A 19981-nucleotide genomic window follows, 5' to 3' on the forward strand; every position below is an offset into this window, starting at 1 on the left:
AATTTGGAAGCATGGGGGAGATTACTTCTTTACTTAACTCTAATGATTTAAATTGTTATGGAAAAAACAAAAGGAATTGAAATGGAAAACTTGAAAGGGTCAAACAGAAAACAGGGACCTTAATCTGAATAGTTTTAGAGCAGTAAGTCTGGCTCTTAATTTTGAAACTGATTTCCCGCAGAAATCAGTTAGGTCAGGTCCTGATCTGATTTTCTGAGTTTGTTTATTGTTTAAATGGGATGTGTGCACTTGATAATCTCCTTGGATATAAAGCTGATGCCCTAATTGGTTAAAATGTGTGTTGCTTGTTATTTCTCTTTATTTTGCTAATAAGCTTTTCCCTTGTTCTGGGAATTAAAAATCCTTTCCTCTTTAGCCCAATTAAATTTGTTAAGGGAGGGCCTCTATGAAAAGGCCCTTCTTTGAGGTCTTTAAGTGGAAATGATTGGTTCTGAAAATTCTTCCCTAGGTGGCTTTTGAAACATTTCATAGATATTGAAGGCCCATTATGAAGGCTATCTTGATATCTTCCCTCCAAAATGCTAAGGAATAATTTAGGGAACAGTTCAGACTCTAAGAATGAAGACGGCTCGACCTTTTCACAGACTGAACACAATATTGTTGCAGCTTACTTGATTACGGCAGGTATGGATGTTTATTCCATTAATAGTTATTTTGTTTTTGAATAAGTGAAGAAAAGCAGAGGTTTTCAGCATAAGGTAGTAGAAAAAGCATGGGTTCAGAGATAATGTTTCAAGTTCTATATTGTTGGCTAACCTTGAGAAGTCACTTATCCTTTCTCAGTTGGGGTGCTCATGTGATAAATAAGGTTGATAATACTTGCTCTACTTCCTGGCTGTAAAGATCAAAAAGAGAATGTAGGTGAAAATAAATGGAAACATTGTTAATGGTGGTTAATATAACAAGTTATTTTGAATTTTGATAGGCAGTGAGAGCCGTGAAATGGGGCTGAGAAAAGTTTTTTATAAAATGAGTAATTATCCATATGTTTGGTTATTACATTGTCAAATTAAGTTTTTATTGGGGAATAGTGTGTACCATGGCAAAGATGTATTTTTATAGCATTTACTATTCTCATACATACTTTCTGTAATTTTGTCCTTGGTGGTGGAATCTAGTTAAGATCGAAAGATCCTGGAAAGAAAATTAAAGTCGTAAAAAGAGAGAGCAGAGTGTATTGTCACTGAGGACAGAGTTTGTAAATTGAGCTCATTTTCGAATGCTGTATTGGAAAACTGAGCTTTGGTTTTCATTTTTTAGTATCTTTGTAACAGTGAGCAAGTTTTTTGTTCTTCCATTTTCATATCTGTAAAATGGGGATAAGAATAAGCTACTGTCACAATGGTTTTGAAGAGTAAAATTAAATAATGCACAAATATACCTAAGTGATATATACAGTATATGTTGGACAAATGTTTCTTTCTTCCCACATACACACACTCATTGATGCATATATTGCATTAAGATAAAGACTTGTTGGCTGAAAAAAAGGAATGGGGAAATTGACAATAGAAGTTCTCTGATTACCTTTTTTTATGTATAGGTTGAATTGTGGTATTAATTTTATGCTTAGCAGTCACTTCATTTTCAACTTTATGCTTAGTAATGAGTTTTAGAAGTAACTGTTTATTATTTTTTGGATTGACTTATGAAAATTTTCAAATATATTCAAAAGTAGAGTAAAAACATAACAAATCCTACTGTACCCAGTTTATTCTTTATAATTGCTTAGTTTCCCCATAATTCAGAGTATTACTTCTGTGGTAGAAAATGTGGTTCCTCAGCCAACTTTTTCATTTGAATACCTCTGTATGATAAGCACTGGATAAGTTCTGTTTTCTTTTTGAATTTTTTTTTGATGTTGCTACAGAAAGGAGAAAACAATATGCTACTTAAAGAGATAAGCTCCTTATCACAATTACATAGAAGTACTTTGTATACAAACTTTTGGTTTAGTTAGTTTTTGGTAGATGACCAAGAAAAGCTATCTTTTTTGATCTGGTTACAAAAGAAGCATGCAAAGAAATTTTCCTGTTAAGAAAATATTCTTGCTGGTTCTTACCCCTGTAACAGTAATAGTAATAGTAATAGTAATCTTACTATGATGACAATGATGACTTCTACTAGAATTACTATTACTACTGCTACTACTACTCCAACCACCACCACCACCACTACTACTACTGCTACCACTACTAATGTTATTATTGGAATACTTGGTATATACCAAGCACTGTTCTAAATATTTACATGTACAGAATAATTCATCCTATGCTAATTCAGTAAGCAAATTTTATTTTCCCTGTTTACAGATAAAGAGTCTAAATAACTTTCCCAACACACACATCTACTAAGTAGCTATGCCAGGATTTGAACTCAGGTATTTCGACTCTAGAACCGTCAGGTATAATCACAAGGATCAGTTTTATCAATACTATGAGTACGTGTTGTTTGTTTGTGTTTTTAGTAGATGAACTGAAGGGAGCATATCTAACTTCTTTATGCTTTTGTTCAAACGTTTATTGTTCTTTGGGACCCCCAATCTTTCCCTTTAACAAAACTCACTTAAATGTCCAAATCGAAACCAAAACCGTGAGGAAAAGAATTTAGTCAAAGCATTTATTTCATTTGTTACTTTTACCAAGAGCCTATTTAGATTTTTCATTTTAAATTTAATTTTTAATTTAACATTTCTCTCAGATTGTAGCTCTTAAAAATGTTACCAACGTGAGCACTCTCCCTTTCTCCAGTTGCTCCAATGCTGGGGAGCAAGAGGGCATGGTGAATTAAGGATCTGAAATAGATTCATTACGGGTGACCTGTAGGATGAAGCGTGAGAGGTACTAGGCTGAGAGGATGGCTGTGTACCAGCTAATGAAAGACCTAAGCCGTAAAGGTGATAGGGGAATCACTGAATGACATGATCCAATTTGTATTTTAGAAATGTGCTGTAGTGGTAGCTAAGAGACCAGGTAGGTGGCCCCTGTGTGATTAAGATTTAAAAGACTCTGAGGAGGAAGTAGTAGCATTGGAGATAGACACATTCAAGAGCTAGAAGTTAGAATTGATGGTTGGATGTGGAGACTGGGGGAGAAGGTGAGGGAGCATCAAAGATGACATCTAGGTTTCTCTTTTGGGCCACTGGATAGATGGTGAAGCTATTCATCAAGATGGGAGCACATCTGGGGAAGAACATGTTTGGGTCAAGAGAGAAAATCTCTGGGTTCCGTTTGAGAGAAGTCCCGTAAAAAGCTGCGCACATGAGTTTGAATTTTATGAGACTGATCTGGAAAGTAACAGCATATAGCCTTGGATCTGTGTGAAATCACTGAGTGTATATTGAACGTGAAAAGAAAGAAGGTCCAGGACAGAAACTTGGACAATGCATATATTTAATAAGGTAGAGATGAAGAAAGAAAGGCCAGGAAGTGGATTAAGAAGGATCTGCCAAAGAGATTGGAGGAGAGCCACAGAAGCCAAGGGGAAATTAACTGAACATAGACCTAACTACTAAATGATCTATTGTCTACTCATTAGAAAACACCTACAGATCGGAAATAAAGTAGAGTGCTTGAGACAGCTGCAGAGAAAATAGAAAAAGGGCTAAATTTACCTCATTCTCCCTGTTATATCTAAAACCGCCCCCAAAGCACAATTACTTTATTCTGGTTGCATATTTGGTAGGCAACAATTTACTGCACTGTGTTTTTATCTGACTTAAAAATCATCAAATCTGTAACTAGCCCAGAAAGACTCTTCAATTCACTAAACTTTTTGGAGCTACAATACTAGATGCAAAAATATTGAGCCAAAGAATCATCAAATTTGATATCATTGTGCCTTAATTATGCTTGCAGGAATAATAGACCTTAAGCAATATGAGTTTTAGTTGTCCGTTTATTAAATAAATCTGCTATATATCATATATACAACATAGAAATGATTAGAAGCCTAAAATCTACACAGGAAGACTAGGCATATATGAATTAAGTAATATAGCATCACATAAGGTAAAGTATAATATAAACAAGTACTTTGAGAATTTAGAGAAGAGAGGATACTATGCAGAGGACAAGTCTTTGGGGCAGAATTGGCCTTGAACAGAATTTTGAAGGGTAGCATTTGGAAAGGTAGAGGAAAGGAGTAGGGTGTTCCAAGTGGGAGAAATGAAAGTCGAAATTTACCACAAGCCTGGTGCATTTGATAAATAATTAGATGGAGGGCTTGTTTGACAAGTGTGAAAATTTGCTTAGAGAGGGTAAAAACAGATTGAGGCAAAGAGCCTGGAATACCAGGCTGGGACATGTGGACTTTATCACGCAGACGTTGGGGTGTGTTGGAGGTTTTGAGAAGAGCCTTGGTTAATTCTATGTTGTAGAAAGTTTATTGTGCCAGCAGCATGCAGGAGGAAAGAACAGGAATCTAGAAGATTAGTATAACAGGATTTTGAATGGAAGTTTTGACCAAGGTGCCAAGACATAATAGAAGTTCTTCCTTAGCTGATACATTTGGGTGTTGGTGCTTGGAAACCTTCCCTCTCTCTGGCAATAGCTGGAGCTGATCACCAGAGTTCTCTTCATGATGGTGAACACCACTCTATGCTTTTTGTTCCTTACCCCTCCTTTTCCCCCTAGGAATCTGGTAATAGCTCTAGCCTCTCTCAGCTGTTAGAACCTAATATGGCCCACATCTGGCTTATGGGAAATGTGTGCATCCTTTGTTGCATGTAGGGAGTGTTAAACAGGCTGACATGCACATCCAGTCCACTCAACAATATTTCTTGTTGTAAATGAAAACACTGGCATTCAGATTAAGAATTTCAGTCATCAGTCTACCTGAATCCCCAATTCTGGGGCACCGACAACATTGAGTTTCTGGACCTGCAGGTCTAGAAGTCAGATCCCAGGCTGTGGAGACTTGACTAGGGTGATATGGCCTGTGAGGCTTCTCAGTGGACCTGAAAGCCAGTCCGACTTCCTCTCTGGATAGCCAAACCTTGCAGTGTGCATTCTTCTATAGGTGTGTGTGTGTGTGTGTGTAATAAAGAATTTAGATTTGAACATGTTGAGTTTCAAGTGATACTGAAACAGTCATATGATCTTACATACTGTAGATGCTTAATAAATGTTTAATGGCAATGAATTGTATGAAAAGGGATGCGGGACTGGAGCATATTTCAGGGATGGAAAGTGACAGAAGCACTGTTAGGATAGAATGATAGCTGAGGCTTGAGAAACTATAGAGAAAGGAGAGCCTCAGGCTTCAGGAAGGAGGATGAGAAAATTAAGCTGCCAAAGGAGATTGTATGATCATATGTATATCCTAAAAATCAGTGGTGGTGGTATCATGACATGCAAGGGAATAACATCAAGGACAGAGTGATCAATAGTGATGACATTAACACCAGTCTTTAGTGCTGGTTTAGGCAACTTGTAGATTCTTTGTGCTTTAATTTTTATATTTCTGTTTTACAAAAGGGCTGTGAAGATATTACAACTAGCTTGAAGAATAGCTGAAGCTCTTCAAATAAACGAACCAAAATGGATTTGCTATATTTTTGAAGGAGCTTAAATATTTAATTTGATTCTACTTTTACACATTCAAATTAAACAAAATGTGTGATTTTTTTGTTTATGTTCTCAGGTATGATAAGTGTTCTCAGCAACATAATAGTTCTGGGCATCTTCATTAAGTACAAGGAGCTTCGGACACCCACAAATGCAATTATCATTAACTTGGCTGTTACTGATATAGGGGTCAGTAGCATTGGCTACCCCATGTCTGCTGCTTCAGATCTGCATGGAAGTTGGAAGTTTGGATATGCAGGATGTCAGGTATTGGAGATCTTTAGAATCAAAGCAAAATAAAGTAGATTAAGAAAATGTACATTTAAATGTCTTTAAAAAATCCCAAGGGTTTCAATCAAATAAGATTATGTAGGATAATAGATATGGTGCTCTTAATAAAAATGGCTTCAGGAGTGACTGGGAAATATATTCCTTAATAAGAGAAATGAAATCAGTCGCCATCATTATATTTTCAAAATTTCCCCAACTCAAAGGAAAAAACTAAACTAACACAAAATTAGTAGTCAACTAGAGAAGAAAAGTGAACATTTGCATATTCAAATAAAAACTTGCATATTACAAATTCAAAAAGAAATACTCTGCTTTCATTTGAAACAATAAAATAATGACTGTGTCATAATATCTAAGTAATGTAGTTAAACAACATGTTGCTGATTTTTTTCTATGGAAAGTTCTCCAAGAGAATTGCTGGTGAATATATCTACGGTGATTTTTACTGACAAGAAAATAAATTAATATTAATTTGCATTAATGACTTTTGGCCTGATTTTTTAAAACAGTTAGCTATTTTATTTATTTATTTATTTATTTATTTTTTTTTTTTCAGTTAGCTATTTTAAGCTCTAAAACTATAGAGAATAAAATGAAAAGAGTAGAGAGTAGGGAATACCCATGTGTGCACCAACCAGTTTTGTCAAACCTTAATGTTTTGCAATATGTGCTTCAGGTTGTTTGGGGTTTTTTAAATTTTTTTCTTTTTTTCTTTGGCTGCCCCGTGTGGCTTGGCTTGTGGGATCTTAGTTCCCCGACCAGGGATGGAACCCAGGGCCCATCAGTGAAAGCACCGAGTCCTAACCACTGGACTGCCAGAGAATTCCCTGTTTCCAATTTTTTTAAACCACAAACAAGGCTTCAATAAATTGTTCTCATACATGTCTTTTTCTGCAATGTGTGAGAGTTTAGATACATTACTAGGAAAGGAATGGTTTGGTTGTAGATAATGTTTATCTTCAGTTTTATCAGATGTGGACAGATTTCTCTCCAACATGGTTGTGCCAGTTGCTAGAACTTCTGTTACTCCACATTTTCTCCAACACTTGGGGTTGTCAGACTTGGAATTTGTAGCATTTTGATGGATATAAAATAGTATCTTATAATTTGCATTTCTTTCAAGACTTAATGTGATTGTACATCTTATGTCATAAACATGCAGGTTTCCTCTTGTGTTAATAGCCCATTTTTCTGTTTGTCTTTTCAGCCTGTTGAATTGTCTATCTTCTGAGTAGCAGTCTTTTGTTGGTTATATGCATTGCACTTAATTTATGGTTTGTTTTTGACTCCACAGAGTATGTATAGAAGTTTTACTTTAAGCCTTAACATTTTTTAAAAAGTTTATTTTAATTAATGAAGTCTCAAAACATTTTCTATAAATGCCTTTATTAAACCACTTATAATTTGACAATAGATGATATATTTTAAAATTAGTCAAATAAAAAACTCTCAGTGTATTTAAAATATATTTTAGCAATGGGATAAAAGTGTAAATGTCTCTTGGGAGGATGTGTAGAATGGTGCAATCTTTCCAATTTTAATCTTCAGATTTATGCTGGATTGAATATCTTTTTTGGAATGGCAAGTATTGGATTGCTCACAGTTGTGGCTGTGGATCGATACCTGACCATCTGCTGTCCTGGTGCAGGTACAGCACTTTTCTCAGCTTTCTCAGTGAACCCATTTTTGCCTAAGTACTGCTCGATACACATTCACTTCAAAATGTAAATGTATGGCTTGCAACACGGTCAGTCATATTTCTCTGATAATCCTTGACTGAAAGTTTCAGTGATTTTCTATTATACCTAGAATAAAACCCAAATTTCATAACACAGCCTCCAAGGTCCCATGCATTCTGGCCCTGGGCTACCTTTCCAGTGTGTTCTGGGGTCCTCTCACTTTGGGGTACTAGCCAAACCCTTTCCCACTTTGGGGTCTTTGTAAATGCTATTTCCCTAGTGTTTCTCCATTTCTATCCTCTGACTGATCATTTTATCATTCAGGTTTCAGCTTAAATGTCATTTTTTTTTTCAGAATGTGAATTCATGTAGATAGGCTTTGTGTGAACTAAAGTGCTCTGTGAAGAATCTATTTGATGACAACTTTGAATAATCAGTTAAAACAAAATGAAGATATGAATCACATCATTGGGAAATGACTTTGATGTTCCATATGTTTGTTAATAGGAAGAAGAATGACCACCAACACTTACATCAGCATGATTCTGGGGGCCTGGTTCAATGGCCTCTTTTGGGCTTTGATGCCTATTGTTGGGTGGGCTAGTTATGCCCCAGATCCTACTGGGGCCACCTGTACCATAAACTGGCGGAAAAATGATGTGTAAGAGACATGTTTACACTTTATAATCAAATGCTTCTAGTGTAGACATTTTCTCACCATTTCAAATTTAAGGTCAGATCAAATGTTTCTCATGCAGAGATGACAAAGAACTTCCTTGGTATAGATGATATGATTACAGCAGAGATGAATTGAGAAAAGTGAATTATGCTTATTTTCAAGGAAAGGCCATCCAGCTCCCCTTGTCCCCTGCTCTGTTCCTTCCTCTATCTTCTGGCAGCAAAGGCAAAACAGAGAATCCTTCCAATGTCCGCACCTTAGAGGTAGGACCTGACGGGGAAAAGGAGTGTTAGTGGAGCTAGACAGTGTGCAGATCTGGCAAAAGTCCAGCCTTTCTTTTCTAGATGATCTGGTAATAAAGCATCTCCTGAGAATTATGCAGCAAAAGCACAGTCACTGCAAGGATTTGCTTGCTCATCAGTGATGCTTTCCTATATTTACCAGGGAAAAGGGGGTAATTTAGTTTATTAAAGGAAATGAAAGATTATGAAGAAAAGCAAATAGAAAATTTCTAACTCTCAAACTAAATCTAAAACTTTTTAGATTTAGTGCAAGGTCAAAAAATAAATATTTTAGGCTTTATAGGCAAGACTGTCTCCATTGCAACTATTCAACTCTGCCTGTGATAGCAGCCCTAGACTGTATGTGATGAATGTGGTTCCAATAAAATTTTATTTACAAAGACAGGCGACAGGCTGGATTTGGCCCACAGGTCATAGTTTGCCAACCCCTAGTCCAAATGAACTCAAAGTCAAATGCACTTCCTAAGCTATTTAATAATATAATGACTGCTGGACAGTGCCAGTATTATTTCTGATAATTATCCTGTTTCCCTTACTCTATTTAGTATATTAAATAAGTAGTGATTTAATGTCATGATTTAATTATTTCCTTTTCTTACTTTCAGATCTTTTGTTTCTTACACCATGATGGTTGTTGCAATAAATTTTATTGTGCCCTTGATAATGATGTTTTACTGCTATTACCATGTCACTCGATCCATTAAACATCATGCTACTAGTAACTGCACTGAGTATCTCAACAGAGATTGGTCAGATCAGGTAGATGTAACAAAGGTAAGACATTAAAATCCTTAAAAAGGTTTTGTAATCAAGCTTTTACATGGACATGGTTCCTTGGCCCCTGCAGTCACCTCTCCCCAACTCCCGATTCTCACTCTCTGGCTCTTTTTTCTGGTGTTGGCCTCCGTATTTCTAAATGATGTGCTTATCTGCTGTTTTGGGTTATTTTTTTATTTTTTAAATAAATTTATTTATTTATTTATTTTTGGCTGCGTTGGGTCTTTGTTGCTGCACGTGGGCTTTCTCTAGTTGTGGCGAGCAGGGGCTACTCTTCATTGCGTTGCACGGGCTCCTTATTGCAGTGGCTTCTCTTGTTGCGAGGCATGAGCTCTAGGCGTGCGGGCTCAGTAGTTGCGGCGCACGGGCTTAGTTGCTCCATGGCATGTGGGATCTTCCCGGACCAGGGCTCGAACCCGTGTCCCCTGCATTGGCAGACGGATTCTTAACCACTGCGCCACCAGGGGAGCCCTGTTTTAGGTATTTTTCTTTGCTGTTACTTCTTGATTTCCTACTATAGACAAAGAAAATTTTTCTTATACCACCAACCTTTCCTACTCCTCCCCACCAGCGTTTATCTCTCATCTTATCAGTAAAATGTTAATATTTGGTTAGATGAAGAGCCAATTTTACATTATTGTGATTATCTAAATTTTATTTATTGAAAATCTCTGTAAGACTCTGATTTATATTTCTTTTTTTATACAACTTTTTCCCCTTTGGAGTTAACAATTCATTCCTTTCTCTTTCTCTTCCTCTGTTCATCTCTCTCCCCTTCTCTTCTCTCCCTCTCTCTCTCTCTCTCTCTGTAGCTTTGTTTGCTGACTCTTCTGTGTACCTGTCACTAATTCATCTCTAAACTCTCCACCAGAGGCTTCAGTCTCCTCTTAGTATTTTCAGATACATCAGAGACTAGGTCGACTTTATCCTTTTCTTGGCGCTACCCTCCTGACACCCGCCAGATCTCTTGCCCTAGTCTACACTGGCTGTTCTTTAGGATGACTACCTAGGAAGCCAGCATCCCCACATCTCCTTTGTCACCAGCTGGGAATGCCTTTGACCTATCTCATAGGTCAGATCACCCGTTTTCTGAATTGTATGTCTTCCCTTTTTTTTTTTTGGTTAACTCCTTCACATTTGGTGTAACACATTCTCTAATAGAGTCTTGAGAAGGTCACAAGGAAGTCAAATGTTTAAGATTTTGCATGCCTGAAAATGTCTTAATTCTACGATTATGTTTGACCGATTGTTTGCTTGGTACGGAGTTCTAAGTAGAAAAATGACTTTCAAAGAATTTCGAAGACATTACTCTATGTAGTCTCTCGGCTTCAGGTGTCACTATTGAGAAGGCTGACAGCATTCCGGTGATCTGCGTTCTCTCTGGAAGCTTGTGATTTTCTCTGTGTCTCCAGTTTTCTGAAATGTCACGCCGATACGCCTTGGTGTGGCTCTTCATTCACCCACGTGCTGGGTACTGGGTGAATGCTTTCTATGTCGAGACTCAGGTCTTCCCTTCTGGGAGTTTCCTTGTATTATTTCTCTGGTGAGTTTCACCTCCCATTTTGTTTTCTCTGTTCTCTTTTTCTGGAACTCTTTTTATTTGAGTATTTAATCTCCTGGATTAGTCTTTTAATTTTCTTAAATATTCTCTCCTGCATTATTTCTGTTTTTTGTTTTGTTTTTATTTATTTATTTTTGGCTGTGTTGGGTCTTCATTGCTAAGCGTGGGCTTTCTCTAGTTGCGGTGAGCAGGGGTTACTCTTTGTTGTGGTGTGCGGGCTTCTCATTGCAGTGGCTTCTCTTGTTGCGGAGCACGGGCTCTAGGTGTGCGGGCTTCAGTAGTTGTGGTGCACGGGCTAAGTTGCTCTGCAGTATGTGGGATCTTCCCAGAGCAGGGCTCGAACCCATGTCCTGTGCATTGGCAGGCGGATTCTTAACCACTGCACCACCAGGGAAGTCCCCTGTTTGTTTGTTTTTGTTTCTACTTTCTTCTTTTTAAAAAATTTTTTTTTGATGTGGACCATTTTTGAAGTCTTTATTGAATTTGTTACAATATTCCTTCTGTTTTATGTTTTGCTTTTTTGGCCGGGAGGCCTGTGGGATCTTAGCTCACCAAATAGCGATCGAACCCACACCCCCTGCATTAGAAGGCGAAGTCTTAACCACTGGACCGCCAGGGAAGTCCCTGTTTCTACTTTCTGAGAGATTTCCGCAACCATGTCCAGGACTGGGATTGGGTGAGGAGAGTGAGGCTCAAGCCTGGGGTGCAAAATTTAAGCAGGTGCCAAAAAGCTCAGTAATCAAAAAATCAAGTAGTTAGTGCAGTATTTTAAAAGATCAAAATTTATGGAGAAAATCCACATTGAACAAAATATAAAATATTAAATAAAGACAGGACCTGACCCTGCACTTGCACAGTTCACCTTATTTACCTCACCCTTACCCTGGCTGCCCATACATTTCAACCTTCCTGTTGCATTTTTAAAATTCTGCTTTCACTTTTGTAGATGAGATGGAAGCATTATTTTATACTCTGTACTTCTTTTTGATAGTGTCCTCTTCTTGTTTAATGCATGTGTATCTTCTCTCATTTCTGTGATGATATTGTGTATATATTTACATTTTCCTTCTGTTCATCACATATTTTTTTCCCCCAAGTTCCTGCACTGTTTTGGTCTCTGCCTGTCAGTTTGCGTGTTTCCTCAATGTCTGGTGATCAGGGACTGTCCCTGCATATTTAAGAGTGATGCGCTAAAAAGTTGATTGTGAGCTCTTGCTGTGCTCTTTCACTGGGATATGTCTTTGGAGAGGGGGGTTTCTAATGATCTGTACCTCTGGATATTTTCTTCTGGGCTGGTCAGTTTCCAAGGCGAGAAGATTCTTTCGCCTTTCTGGGTAGGAGATAAAAGTCTGTGTACCCACATTCTCATGGCTCAGTGCAGGGAAGGGACAGCGTGCAGCCCCCCTCTTTTCAGGACAGTACGCCAGCTCTCAGCTGAGCCCGGTGTTCCCCAGTCTCAAGTTTCCCTGCTTTACCCTCTCTTACACTGACCCTTGGGGTTCTTCTGGGGAGAGGGGGCTGTTTCCTAGCTGAACAGAGAGGGGATTCAGAAGTCTAACTGCTTCTTTTTGCAGATTTTAATGAGTTTTTGTGTTTTAGGTTCCAAGTGCAGCCCCACATTCAGAACTGTCATCTCCAATTCCTGAGGCTTTCTGTAGTTCTGTGGAGTGGATTCACCTGTACCTGATTTTCCCTCATTCCTGGCTCTTTAAAATTAAAAAAAAAATTTTTTTTAAATCATTCTCAAGTCTGATAAGTAATATGCCACTTGTCTAACGATTATTAAATTTTAACTTTTACAGAGCTGTCTAATCTGTGGTTCTCAGACCTTATGTGTTTATGTCTTTTTAAACCTTTTCTATCTTTTTAGTGGGCAATCAGGAGGGAGCAATGTAATTATAATTTTTCATTCAAACAAAATATAAGGATAGCTCCTTTACAAAATTATCTGCACTGTACGTATTATATGTGATTTATTATATACCAAGCTCAAATGGCCTGTATGAGAATTCCCTGAACTCAATAGAGGACTTTTTTTTTTTCACATTGAGTTTAGAGAGTTAGAAAGTTGTTTTTTAGATTAGCAGATGAGAGTGAGGAAAAGAAAGCACAACACCAGCAGTCCCTAGCACAGTTACTCCAAGTGGGCCAGGAGTGGGTCCTTCTGCCTGTCATCCAGGCCAGCTTTTGTATTCTCCCCAGCTCACCAAAAGAAAGCCGGCATTCTTTACATTGGTGCACCAGTCTGTCCATTTCACAAGCTCTTGTTATAGATGACCTCAGGCACATTAGCAAAGTATGAGGGGAAAAATTCAGTTTTTCCTCTGTGTCTTCAAAAACATAAATTTATTCAAGTTCCAATCCAGATAATTTTTCATGCAGTTTAAGGTATATTAGTTATTTTGATATTTTAGATATTGGGTTTGGCGAATATTGATTTCTTTTACAGATGTCTGTGATAATGATACTCATGTTTCTGGTGGCATGGTCCCCTTATTCCATCGTGTGCTTATGGGCTTCTTTTGGTGACCCGAAGAAGATTCCTCCCTCAGTGGCCATCCTAGCTCCACTGTTTGCAAAATCTTCTACATTCTACAATCCCTGTATTTATGTGATTGCTAATAAAAAGTAAGTTATGTCTAAAATGGTTCTCAACTAAAAAAAGTATACAGAAAGAATGTTAAAAAGGCAATGGATAATGTTCTAAAACTTTTGGGAAGGTAAGTGACAGAAACTCACTTCAGATGAATGTAAAAGTTATTTGGTTCATGCAACTTGAGAAGCATTTAGGACCTTAAATGTCTAGGGCTCCAGTTCTGTGACAGGCTCTTCCTACACAGAGGCGAGATAATCACGGGTAACTCAAGACCCAAGTTCCACAAGCTAAGCATCCCCAAATGTGAATTTCGTCTCACATGGCTTTCTGGCAGAAGTGGCCCTGGATGGTCAATGGTGAGCTCAGCTTGGATCACATGGTTACCCCATTTAAAATACATGGAATTGGTTTTGCAAAGAAGAGAGTAGTTCTATTACTGGAAAATGGACAAAGCAAGGCCAGTTGGACTCCCTAAGTGGGTAGCATAGTTGTATATTTACTAGGAGGAAGACATATCATTCAAATGCAAGGAAAAATTCAGTGCTAACATAAAGGGCTTCAGGAGTGTGTAGTCACTCAGAATAGTTGAGAATCTTCCCCTTCCCCCCTTTGTTGAGCCTCTGAGCAAGGATTTCTTTCTTGCCTCATCAGTGAAGCTTACACTGCTTCATTTCCTGTTACTGCTTAAAGATGTAACAGTAGATGAACCAATCTACAGTAGATTGGGATGAACCAATCTACTGTGCTTAAATATTTGACCAGAAAAATCTCAGTAGAGGTGAAGTAATTTGATCCTGGAATGCCAGTGCTGCTTCTATTACACTTACGTATTTATGCACGTTAGGAAAGCAACTTTAGCCACAGATATATGAAGAAACATAAAAACTTTTAAGAAGCAGACTGCATAAGAAGCATAAAGAACACATTTTAAATTCAGAGTCTCTTGGTAGTTCTTTAGGAAAGGTCAGGCATTCTCAAGCTCCTCTTAATTGAAACTGGCCTTTGCTCAGAAGAACAAATGCATGAAATACACATCCTTAGTTCAAGTAAATAATTCCTTGCAAATGACGTTAGATGCACCCTCTTAGACATAATTAGTGGTTTTTATTAAGTGTCTTCAATGTTAATAGTCAGTGGTGCACAAGTGGTCTTTAACTGTGTCATACGCTTGATACATTGACCAAGGGTCTCAACAGCAGATGTTAAAGCTGGAAGCAGAAATTTATCTGGAGATGCCAGTTGGTAGTAGTGGCATCATAGCCATGTTTGAGAGTACTCTAAAAGTGCCAGGTCCTCATGGGTAATGCCAGATTTTCCCTTTTTTATTGTAGGTTCCGGAGGGCAATGCTTGCCATGTTCAAATGTCAGACTCATCAAGCAATGCCCATGGAGAGTATCTTACCAATGGATGTACCCCAAAACCCACTGACTTCTGGAAAAGTCTGAAATAAGAGGAAAGCACACATTATCAAAACATTTGCTTTTTTTTTTAATGATTTAATTTCACTTAAAATCTGAGCCCATTTCAATCAAATGCAGACATAGAGGATTGTCCTAATAGACTGTAGATTTCTCACGTGTAGTTTATAAGTTCTTCTGTTGGTGCACTGGCCACTGTAGGGAATGTTTCATTGTTTCCTTATATGTAAACTTATTGCTTATCTCCTTTGGTGAATAGAGGCACATGAGATTAAGGCCTCTTCTCTTTCTCCCTATCATGGCATGTATTACGCTGTACCTGGTACCTTGCCTGGTCCCTCCGTTAGATCAGAAACAACTGCTATTTTAATATTAGAATAAATTATTAATAATAAGTAATAGTCTTTAATAAATAATTACTGAAATGAGTTGTTGGATGTTCCCAGCTAGAATGGAAAACATTTTTAGCACTTCACAATTTAAAAAATTTAATGCAATTATTTATTAAGTCTATTTAATAAAAATGATCAAATGAATATTAAGCACTATTGCTTTTAAATCACATCAGTCAATGCACATATATATTTTATATAGCAGTTTATAATCTGTGTATACTATTATGTGTTCTGCATTTTTAATTACTGTTTTCATGTGTATTATTTCCATATATTTGGCACTAGAATTAAGTTTAATCAGAGTGAGGGTTTTTGTATGTTTGTGTTTTTTTCCTATCTTTTGTTTTATTGATGAAAAAATTAATAGTCAGTGTAAGAAAGAAATGGAAAATTTTACTTGACCCAACCTCAAGCTTATATTCCAAGAACAGTCTTTAAGAAAGCTCTGAGGACTGTTCCAAAGAGGTAAGGTGGGAGGCCAGTATATAGTGCAATCAAGTACACATCTCGGTAGAAGGTTACTGCTATAGCAAGGAATAGATATCTTAGTTAATGTTTTTAGTGCTTTTCTAAGTTTGGGAAGATGCAAAAAACTGGGCTTATAAAATTTTCTCCTGAAAATATCTAACTATGAGGGCTGGTTCAGCTAGTTTTCCCAGAGAACAAAGTGCCTCATCCTGATCTTTACCCTGAATTCCTTTCAGGGTGTATTGTAGGTCCGTGACTGCAGTGCCTAATGACTTGATTCTTGTAGAACTGGATAGTGGGCAATATCTTTATTTTATAATCCCCTCCTTTTTGGTCATGATTTTGACCAAGGTTTGAGAGGCATTTCGTGACCAATTTGTCCCACAGTGCTAGGAATGCTCATTCCCAGTTCAAGCGAGGATTTTGTTGATAGGCCACTCAGTGTGCTGTTACTGGACTAGGCCCTGTTAGCAGTAACCAAAGTCTCTGGACCGCCTGTCTTACTAGTCTGCTATGGTCCAGGAACTGATTCCTTCTTGTTGCCTCTTTCCATATCTAGAGTTACACTATTACAGTCATTGATCTTATTGTAGAACTATATATTTGGTCAATTGTTTTAAGTTGTCTAGTCATAATTATTTTTATCAGAGGTTCAGTCACACATTTAGTAATGCAAGAAACAATAATCTTATAAAATAGGCTGAATAATGAAAGGATGCTTAACATCAGTAATCATTAGAGAAATGCAAATCAAAACTACAATGAGGTATCACCTCGCACCAGTCAGAATGGCCATCATCAAAATATATACAAACAATAAATGCTGGAGAGGGTGTGGAGAAAAGGGAACCCTCATGCACTGTTGGTGGGAATATTAATTGATACAGCCACTATGGAGAACCGTATGGAGGTTCCTTAAAAAACTAAAAATAGTGTGATGAATTGGGAGATTGGGATTGACATATATACACTAATATGTATAAAATGGATAACTAATAAGAACCTGCTGTATAAAAAAATAAAATTCAAAACAAAAACTAGAAATAGAACTACCATACGACCCAGCCATCCCACTACTGGGCATATACACTGAGAAAACCATAATTCAAAAAGAGTCATGTACCACAATGTTCATTGCAGCACTATTTACAATAGCTAGGACATGGAAGCAACCTAAGTGTCCATCGACAGATGAATGGATAAAGAAGATGTGGCACATATATACAATGGAATATTACTCAGCCATAAAAAGAAACGAAATTGAGTTATTTGTAGTGAGGTGGATGGACCTAGAGTCTGTCATACAGAGTGAAGTAAGTCAGAAAGAGAAAAACAAATACCATATGCTAACACATATATATGGAATCTAAAAAAAAAAATAAGGTTGTGAAGAACGTAGGGGCAGGACAGGAATAAAGATGCAGACGTAGAGAATGGAATTGAGGACATGGGGAGGGGGAAGTGTAAGCTGGGACAAAGTGAGAGAGTGGCATGGACATATATCCACTACCAAACGTAAGGTAGATAGCTAGTGGGAAGCAGCCTCATAGCACAGGGAGATCAGCTCGGTGCTTTGTGACCACCTAGAGGGGTGGGATAGGGAGGGTGGGAGGGAGATGCAAGAGGGAAGGGATATGGGGATACAAGTATACGTATAGCTGATTCACTTTGTTATACAGCAGAAACTAGCACAACAATGTAAAGCAATTATACTCCAATAAAGATGGTAAAAAAATAGGCTGAATATAAGTAATATAGCTAGTAACATTAATAAGGTCATAAGTAAGTATTTAAGCTAAGAACTTCTACTAGGTGCCACCCAGTGTATCCCCAGGTCACCTGACCCAGTCTGTTCTGTACTAATCGTGGACCAATAGTGGACATTTAAGTTGCTTCCAATTCTTAGGTTTATGGATGAACCACTGGGAATATTTTAGTACAAATACTTTTTTTTGGAGGGTGGGATTATTCTGTTTGAGTGTTTCCTCAGGCTAGAATTACTAGATAAAAATATAGAAACAGTATTATTGTTGCTACCTTGCTCTCTGGAAGGATTGAACTTATTTGCACTGCCACTGTCAGTGAATGAGTTCACTCTCCCCATCATATTCCTGCTAATAGTGCTGTATCAATTTTTTTAAACTATAAGCTATATATTATAACAAATTCATTTTATTTCATATTTCCTTAACTGCTAGTGAGGCTGTGTATCTTTGCATATTGTATTTTCTTATCTTTATTTTCTTTTATTTTAAAAATTTGTCTCTTTAGCACCTTTGGCTGCATATAAAGGAAAATAAGGGCATTAGTCCTATATATATACAACTGTCTCTATATATTTGGAATTGTAAACTGCCCTAATAATCTCTTAATTTATTTCCCCATCCTCTGCCTTTCTCCACTGCAATCAATGCATCAAGTTTATAACTAGAATAACTTTTTAAAAATAAAGTTCCAATCTTCCAAATCTTCAGCTCAAAAAATCTTCAGTCACCTGCCAAGTAAGTATAAATCTGTCAGTTGGACCTTCATGACCCTCTTCAACATGGTCCCACAGAGACTTTTCAGGCTTTTGTCTTTCCCCTTGGCCAAATTAAATGTTTAGTGTTCCCAGAGAGCTCTGCGTGCCTTTGTGCCACTAGCTCTTTGCTCGTCCTATCCTCTGTAGCTGAGCCATTTACAGAGAAAGCACAATGAGGGTCTGAGCCCAAAGCCACAGAACCAGTATATGGCAGGGGCAATATATGTAATATTGTTTAGCAATTGTTTCAGAGTTCCAATTTGCGAAGCCTTGGACTCATTTCCAGCAATAATCAAGGGGCAACTTTGCTTCAAGCATAAAGGACTTCAACATCGTAATTATATTTTAATACCACATTAGTCAATTAATTTGCGTATATGAAAAGACTGGGAAGACCCAGCTTTGGTTATGTATCTCCCTCTAACTTCTTAGTTATTAATTTCTGATGTTTTATCTTTAAGCAGTTTTTTAATACTCTTTAACATATTTTGCGTCTATGTAGATCATAACATTCATGAAATTAATAATTCGGAAACCATTTTGGTCATTTGGTGATCAGAGCTCTATCCACCTCTCTGCCATTCCTTTCTCCTCCCCTGCTTGCACATGCACTTAGGGACACTACCAATCAACTGTGTCTCCATGCTGGGAAACCTTGGGGTTGCTTTTAAATCCCGTCTTCTCCTTCATCCCTTCATCTAATCAGGCATTTCCCCCTCCTAGGCATTTCCGGAGGTTGCATTATCTTAGCTGTGACCAACAGGGCAGTCCAGGTTGCAGGCTTGTGGCTGCTCACCTAGACTATAACCACAGCCTCCCTCCCTCCTTGCTTTGCTCTAGTTAAGCCTTTCCTCCACACAGATACCAGAGAAATCTATCTGAAATGGTAGTGTGCTGTGCCACTCCCTGGCTTAACGTTTACTGCTGCCTGTTGCCTACCGGCTGAGTGCAGGCTCCTTGACAGGGCATCTGAGACCTTCTTTCATGACTTCATCTTTGCCCACCTCTCCAGCTTTATCTCCTCCCCTCTTTTTAAACCTCCTGCCTCAAGTCATATGCTGGAACAACCTGAAATGCTTGTGTTTCTCTAAGGACCACATGCAGTTTATTGCTTCCATCCCTTTGTTCCTTTTGTTATTCTGCTTGCAATGCCTCTTTCCTGATTTTCCACTTAATACATTAGTATGCATCCTATAGGGGCAGCTCAGGTACACCCTCCCTAGGAAGCCTTTCCCCACCAATACTGTTGGTCTGGTGTTCTCTTGTGCTTCCTCACAAGTGTACTCTGTGCCTCTGTTTATCATGTGAGTTCCTTTTACGTAGTGATCATGTCTTATTTATCTTTGGACCCCTAGGACTTAGTTCCGTGCTTGGTACAGAGTAAATGCTCAGTAAATACCAGATGAAGAAATGAATTGTGCATATCCTGAAAATCCACAGTATTTTATTTTGAGAAAATTCTTTTGACACTATTGTTTCTATATGTATCCTATTAGTTTTAAATAGTATTTTCCATAATATTCTTACATTGATAGAATTAATTTCCTTTTGAAAAAGTATTTTGGTTTAAAGGGGATGAAAAGAACCACCCCAAAAGAAGGTTAAGTGCCCTATATATTTATTGCCTAAATCCTTGATTGACCCTGTGGATTCTCTATGTTATGTGTATGGAAGTAGTTTTTAAAATATTTAATTTAATTTTTAT

At 37.7% G+C, this 19981-nt stretch overlaps 1 protein-coding gene across 1 annotated transcript; it reads left to right on the plus strand.

Moving 5' to 3' along the window:
* Positions 1 to 378: 378 nt before the first annotated feature.
* Positions 379 to 15354, plus strand: RRH (retinal pigment epithelium-derived rhodopsin homolog). The gene is made up of 7 exons (XM_060011835.1): positions 379 to 645; positions 5665 to 5855; positions 7428 to 7527; positions 8066 to 8219; positions 9145 to 9313; positions 13327 to 13505; positions 14805 to 15354. Exons 1-7 carry the CDS (start codon positions 540 to 542, stop codon positions 14917 to 14919), a joined length of 1014 nt encoding a protein of 337 aa, XP_059867818.1. The 5' UTR covers positions 379 to 539; the 3' UTR covers positions 14920 to 15354.
* Positions 15355 to 19981: the final 4627 nt, after the last annotated feature.

The sequence above is a fragment of the Delphinus delphis genome, chromosome 5, assembly GCF_949987515.2.
Source record: "Delphinus delphis chromosome 5, mDelDel1.2, whole genome shotgun sequence".
Lineage (NCBI taxonomy): Eukaryota > Metazoa > Chordata > Mammalia > Artiodactyla > Delphinidae > Delphinus > Delphinus delphis.

What these genes read in the sequence shown, in the direction of transcription:
- RRH (XM_060011835.1), top strand. Translation starts at nt 540, where the DNA reads ATGCTAAGGAATAATTTAGGGAACAGTTCAGACTCTAAGAATGAAGAC. An exon ending in AACTGGCGGAAAAATGATGT is followed by an intron (nt 8,220 to 9,144) that starts GTAAGAGACATG and finishes TCTTACTTTCAG; the next exon opens with ATCTTTTGTTTCTTACACCA. An exon ending in ATCAGGTAGATGTAACAAAG is followed by an intron (nt 9,314 to 13,326) that starts GTAAGACATTAA and finishes TTTCTTTTACAG; the next exon opens with ATGTCTGTGATAATGATACT.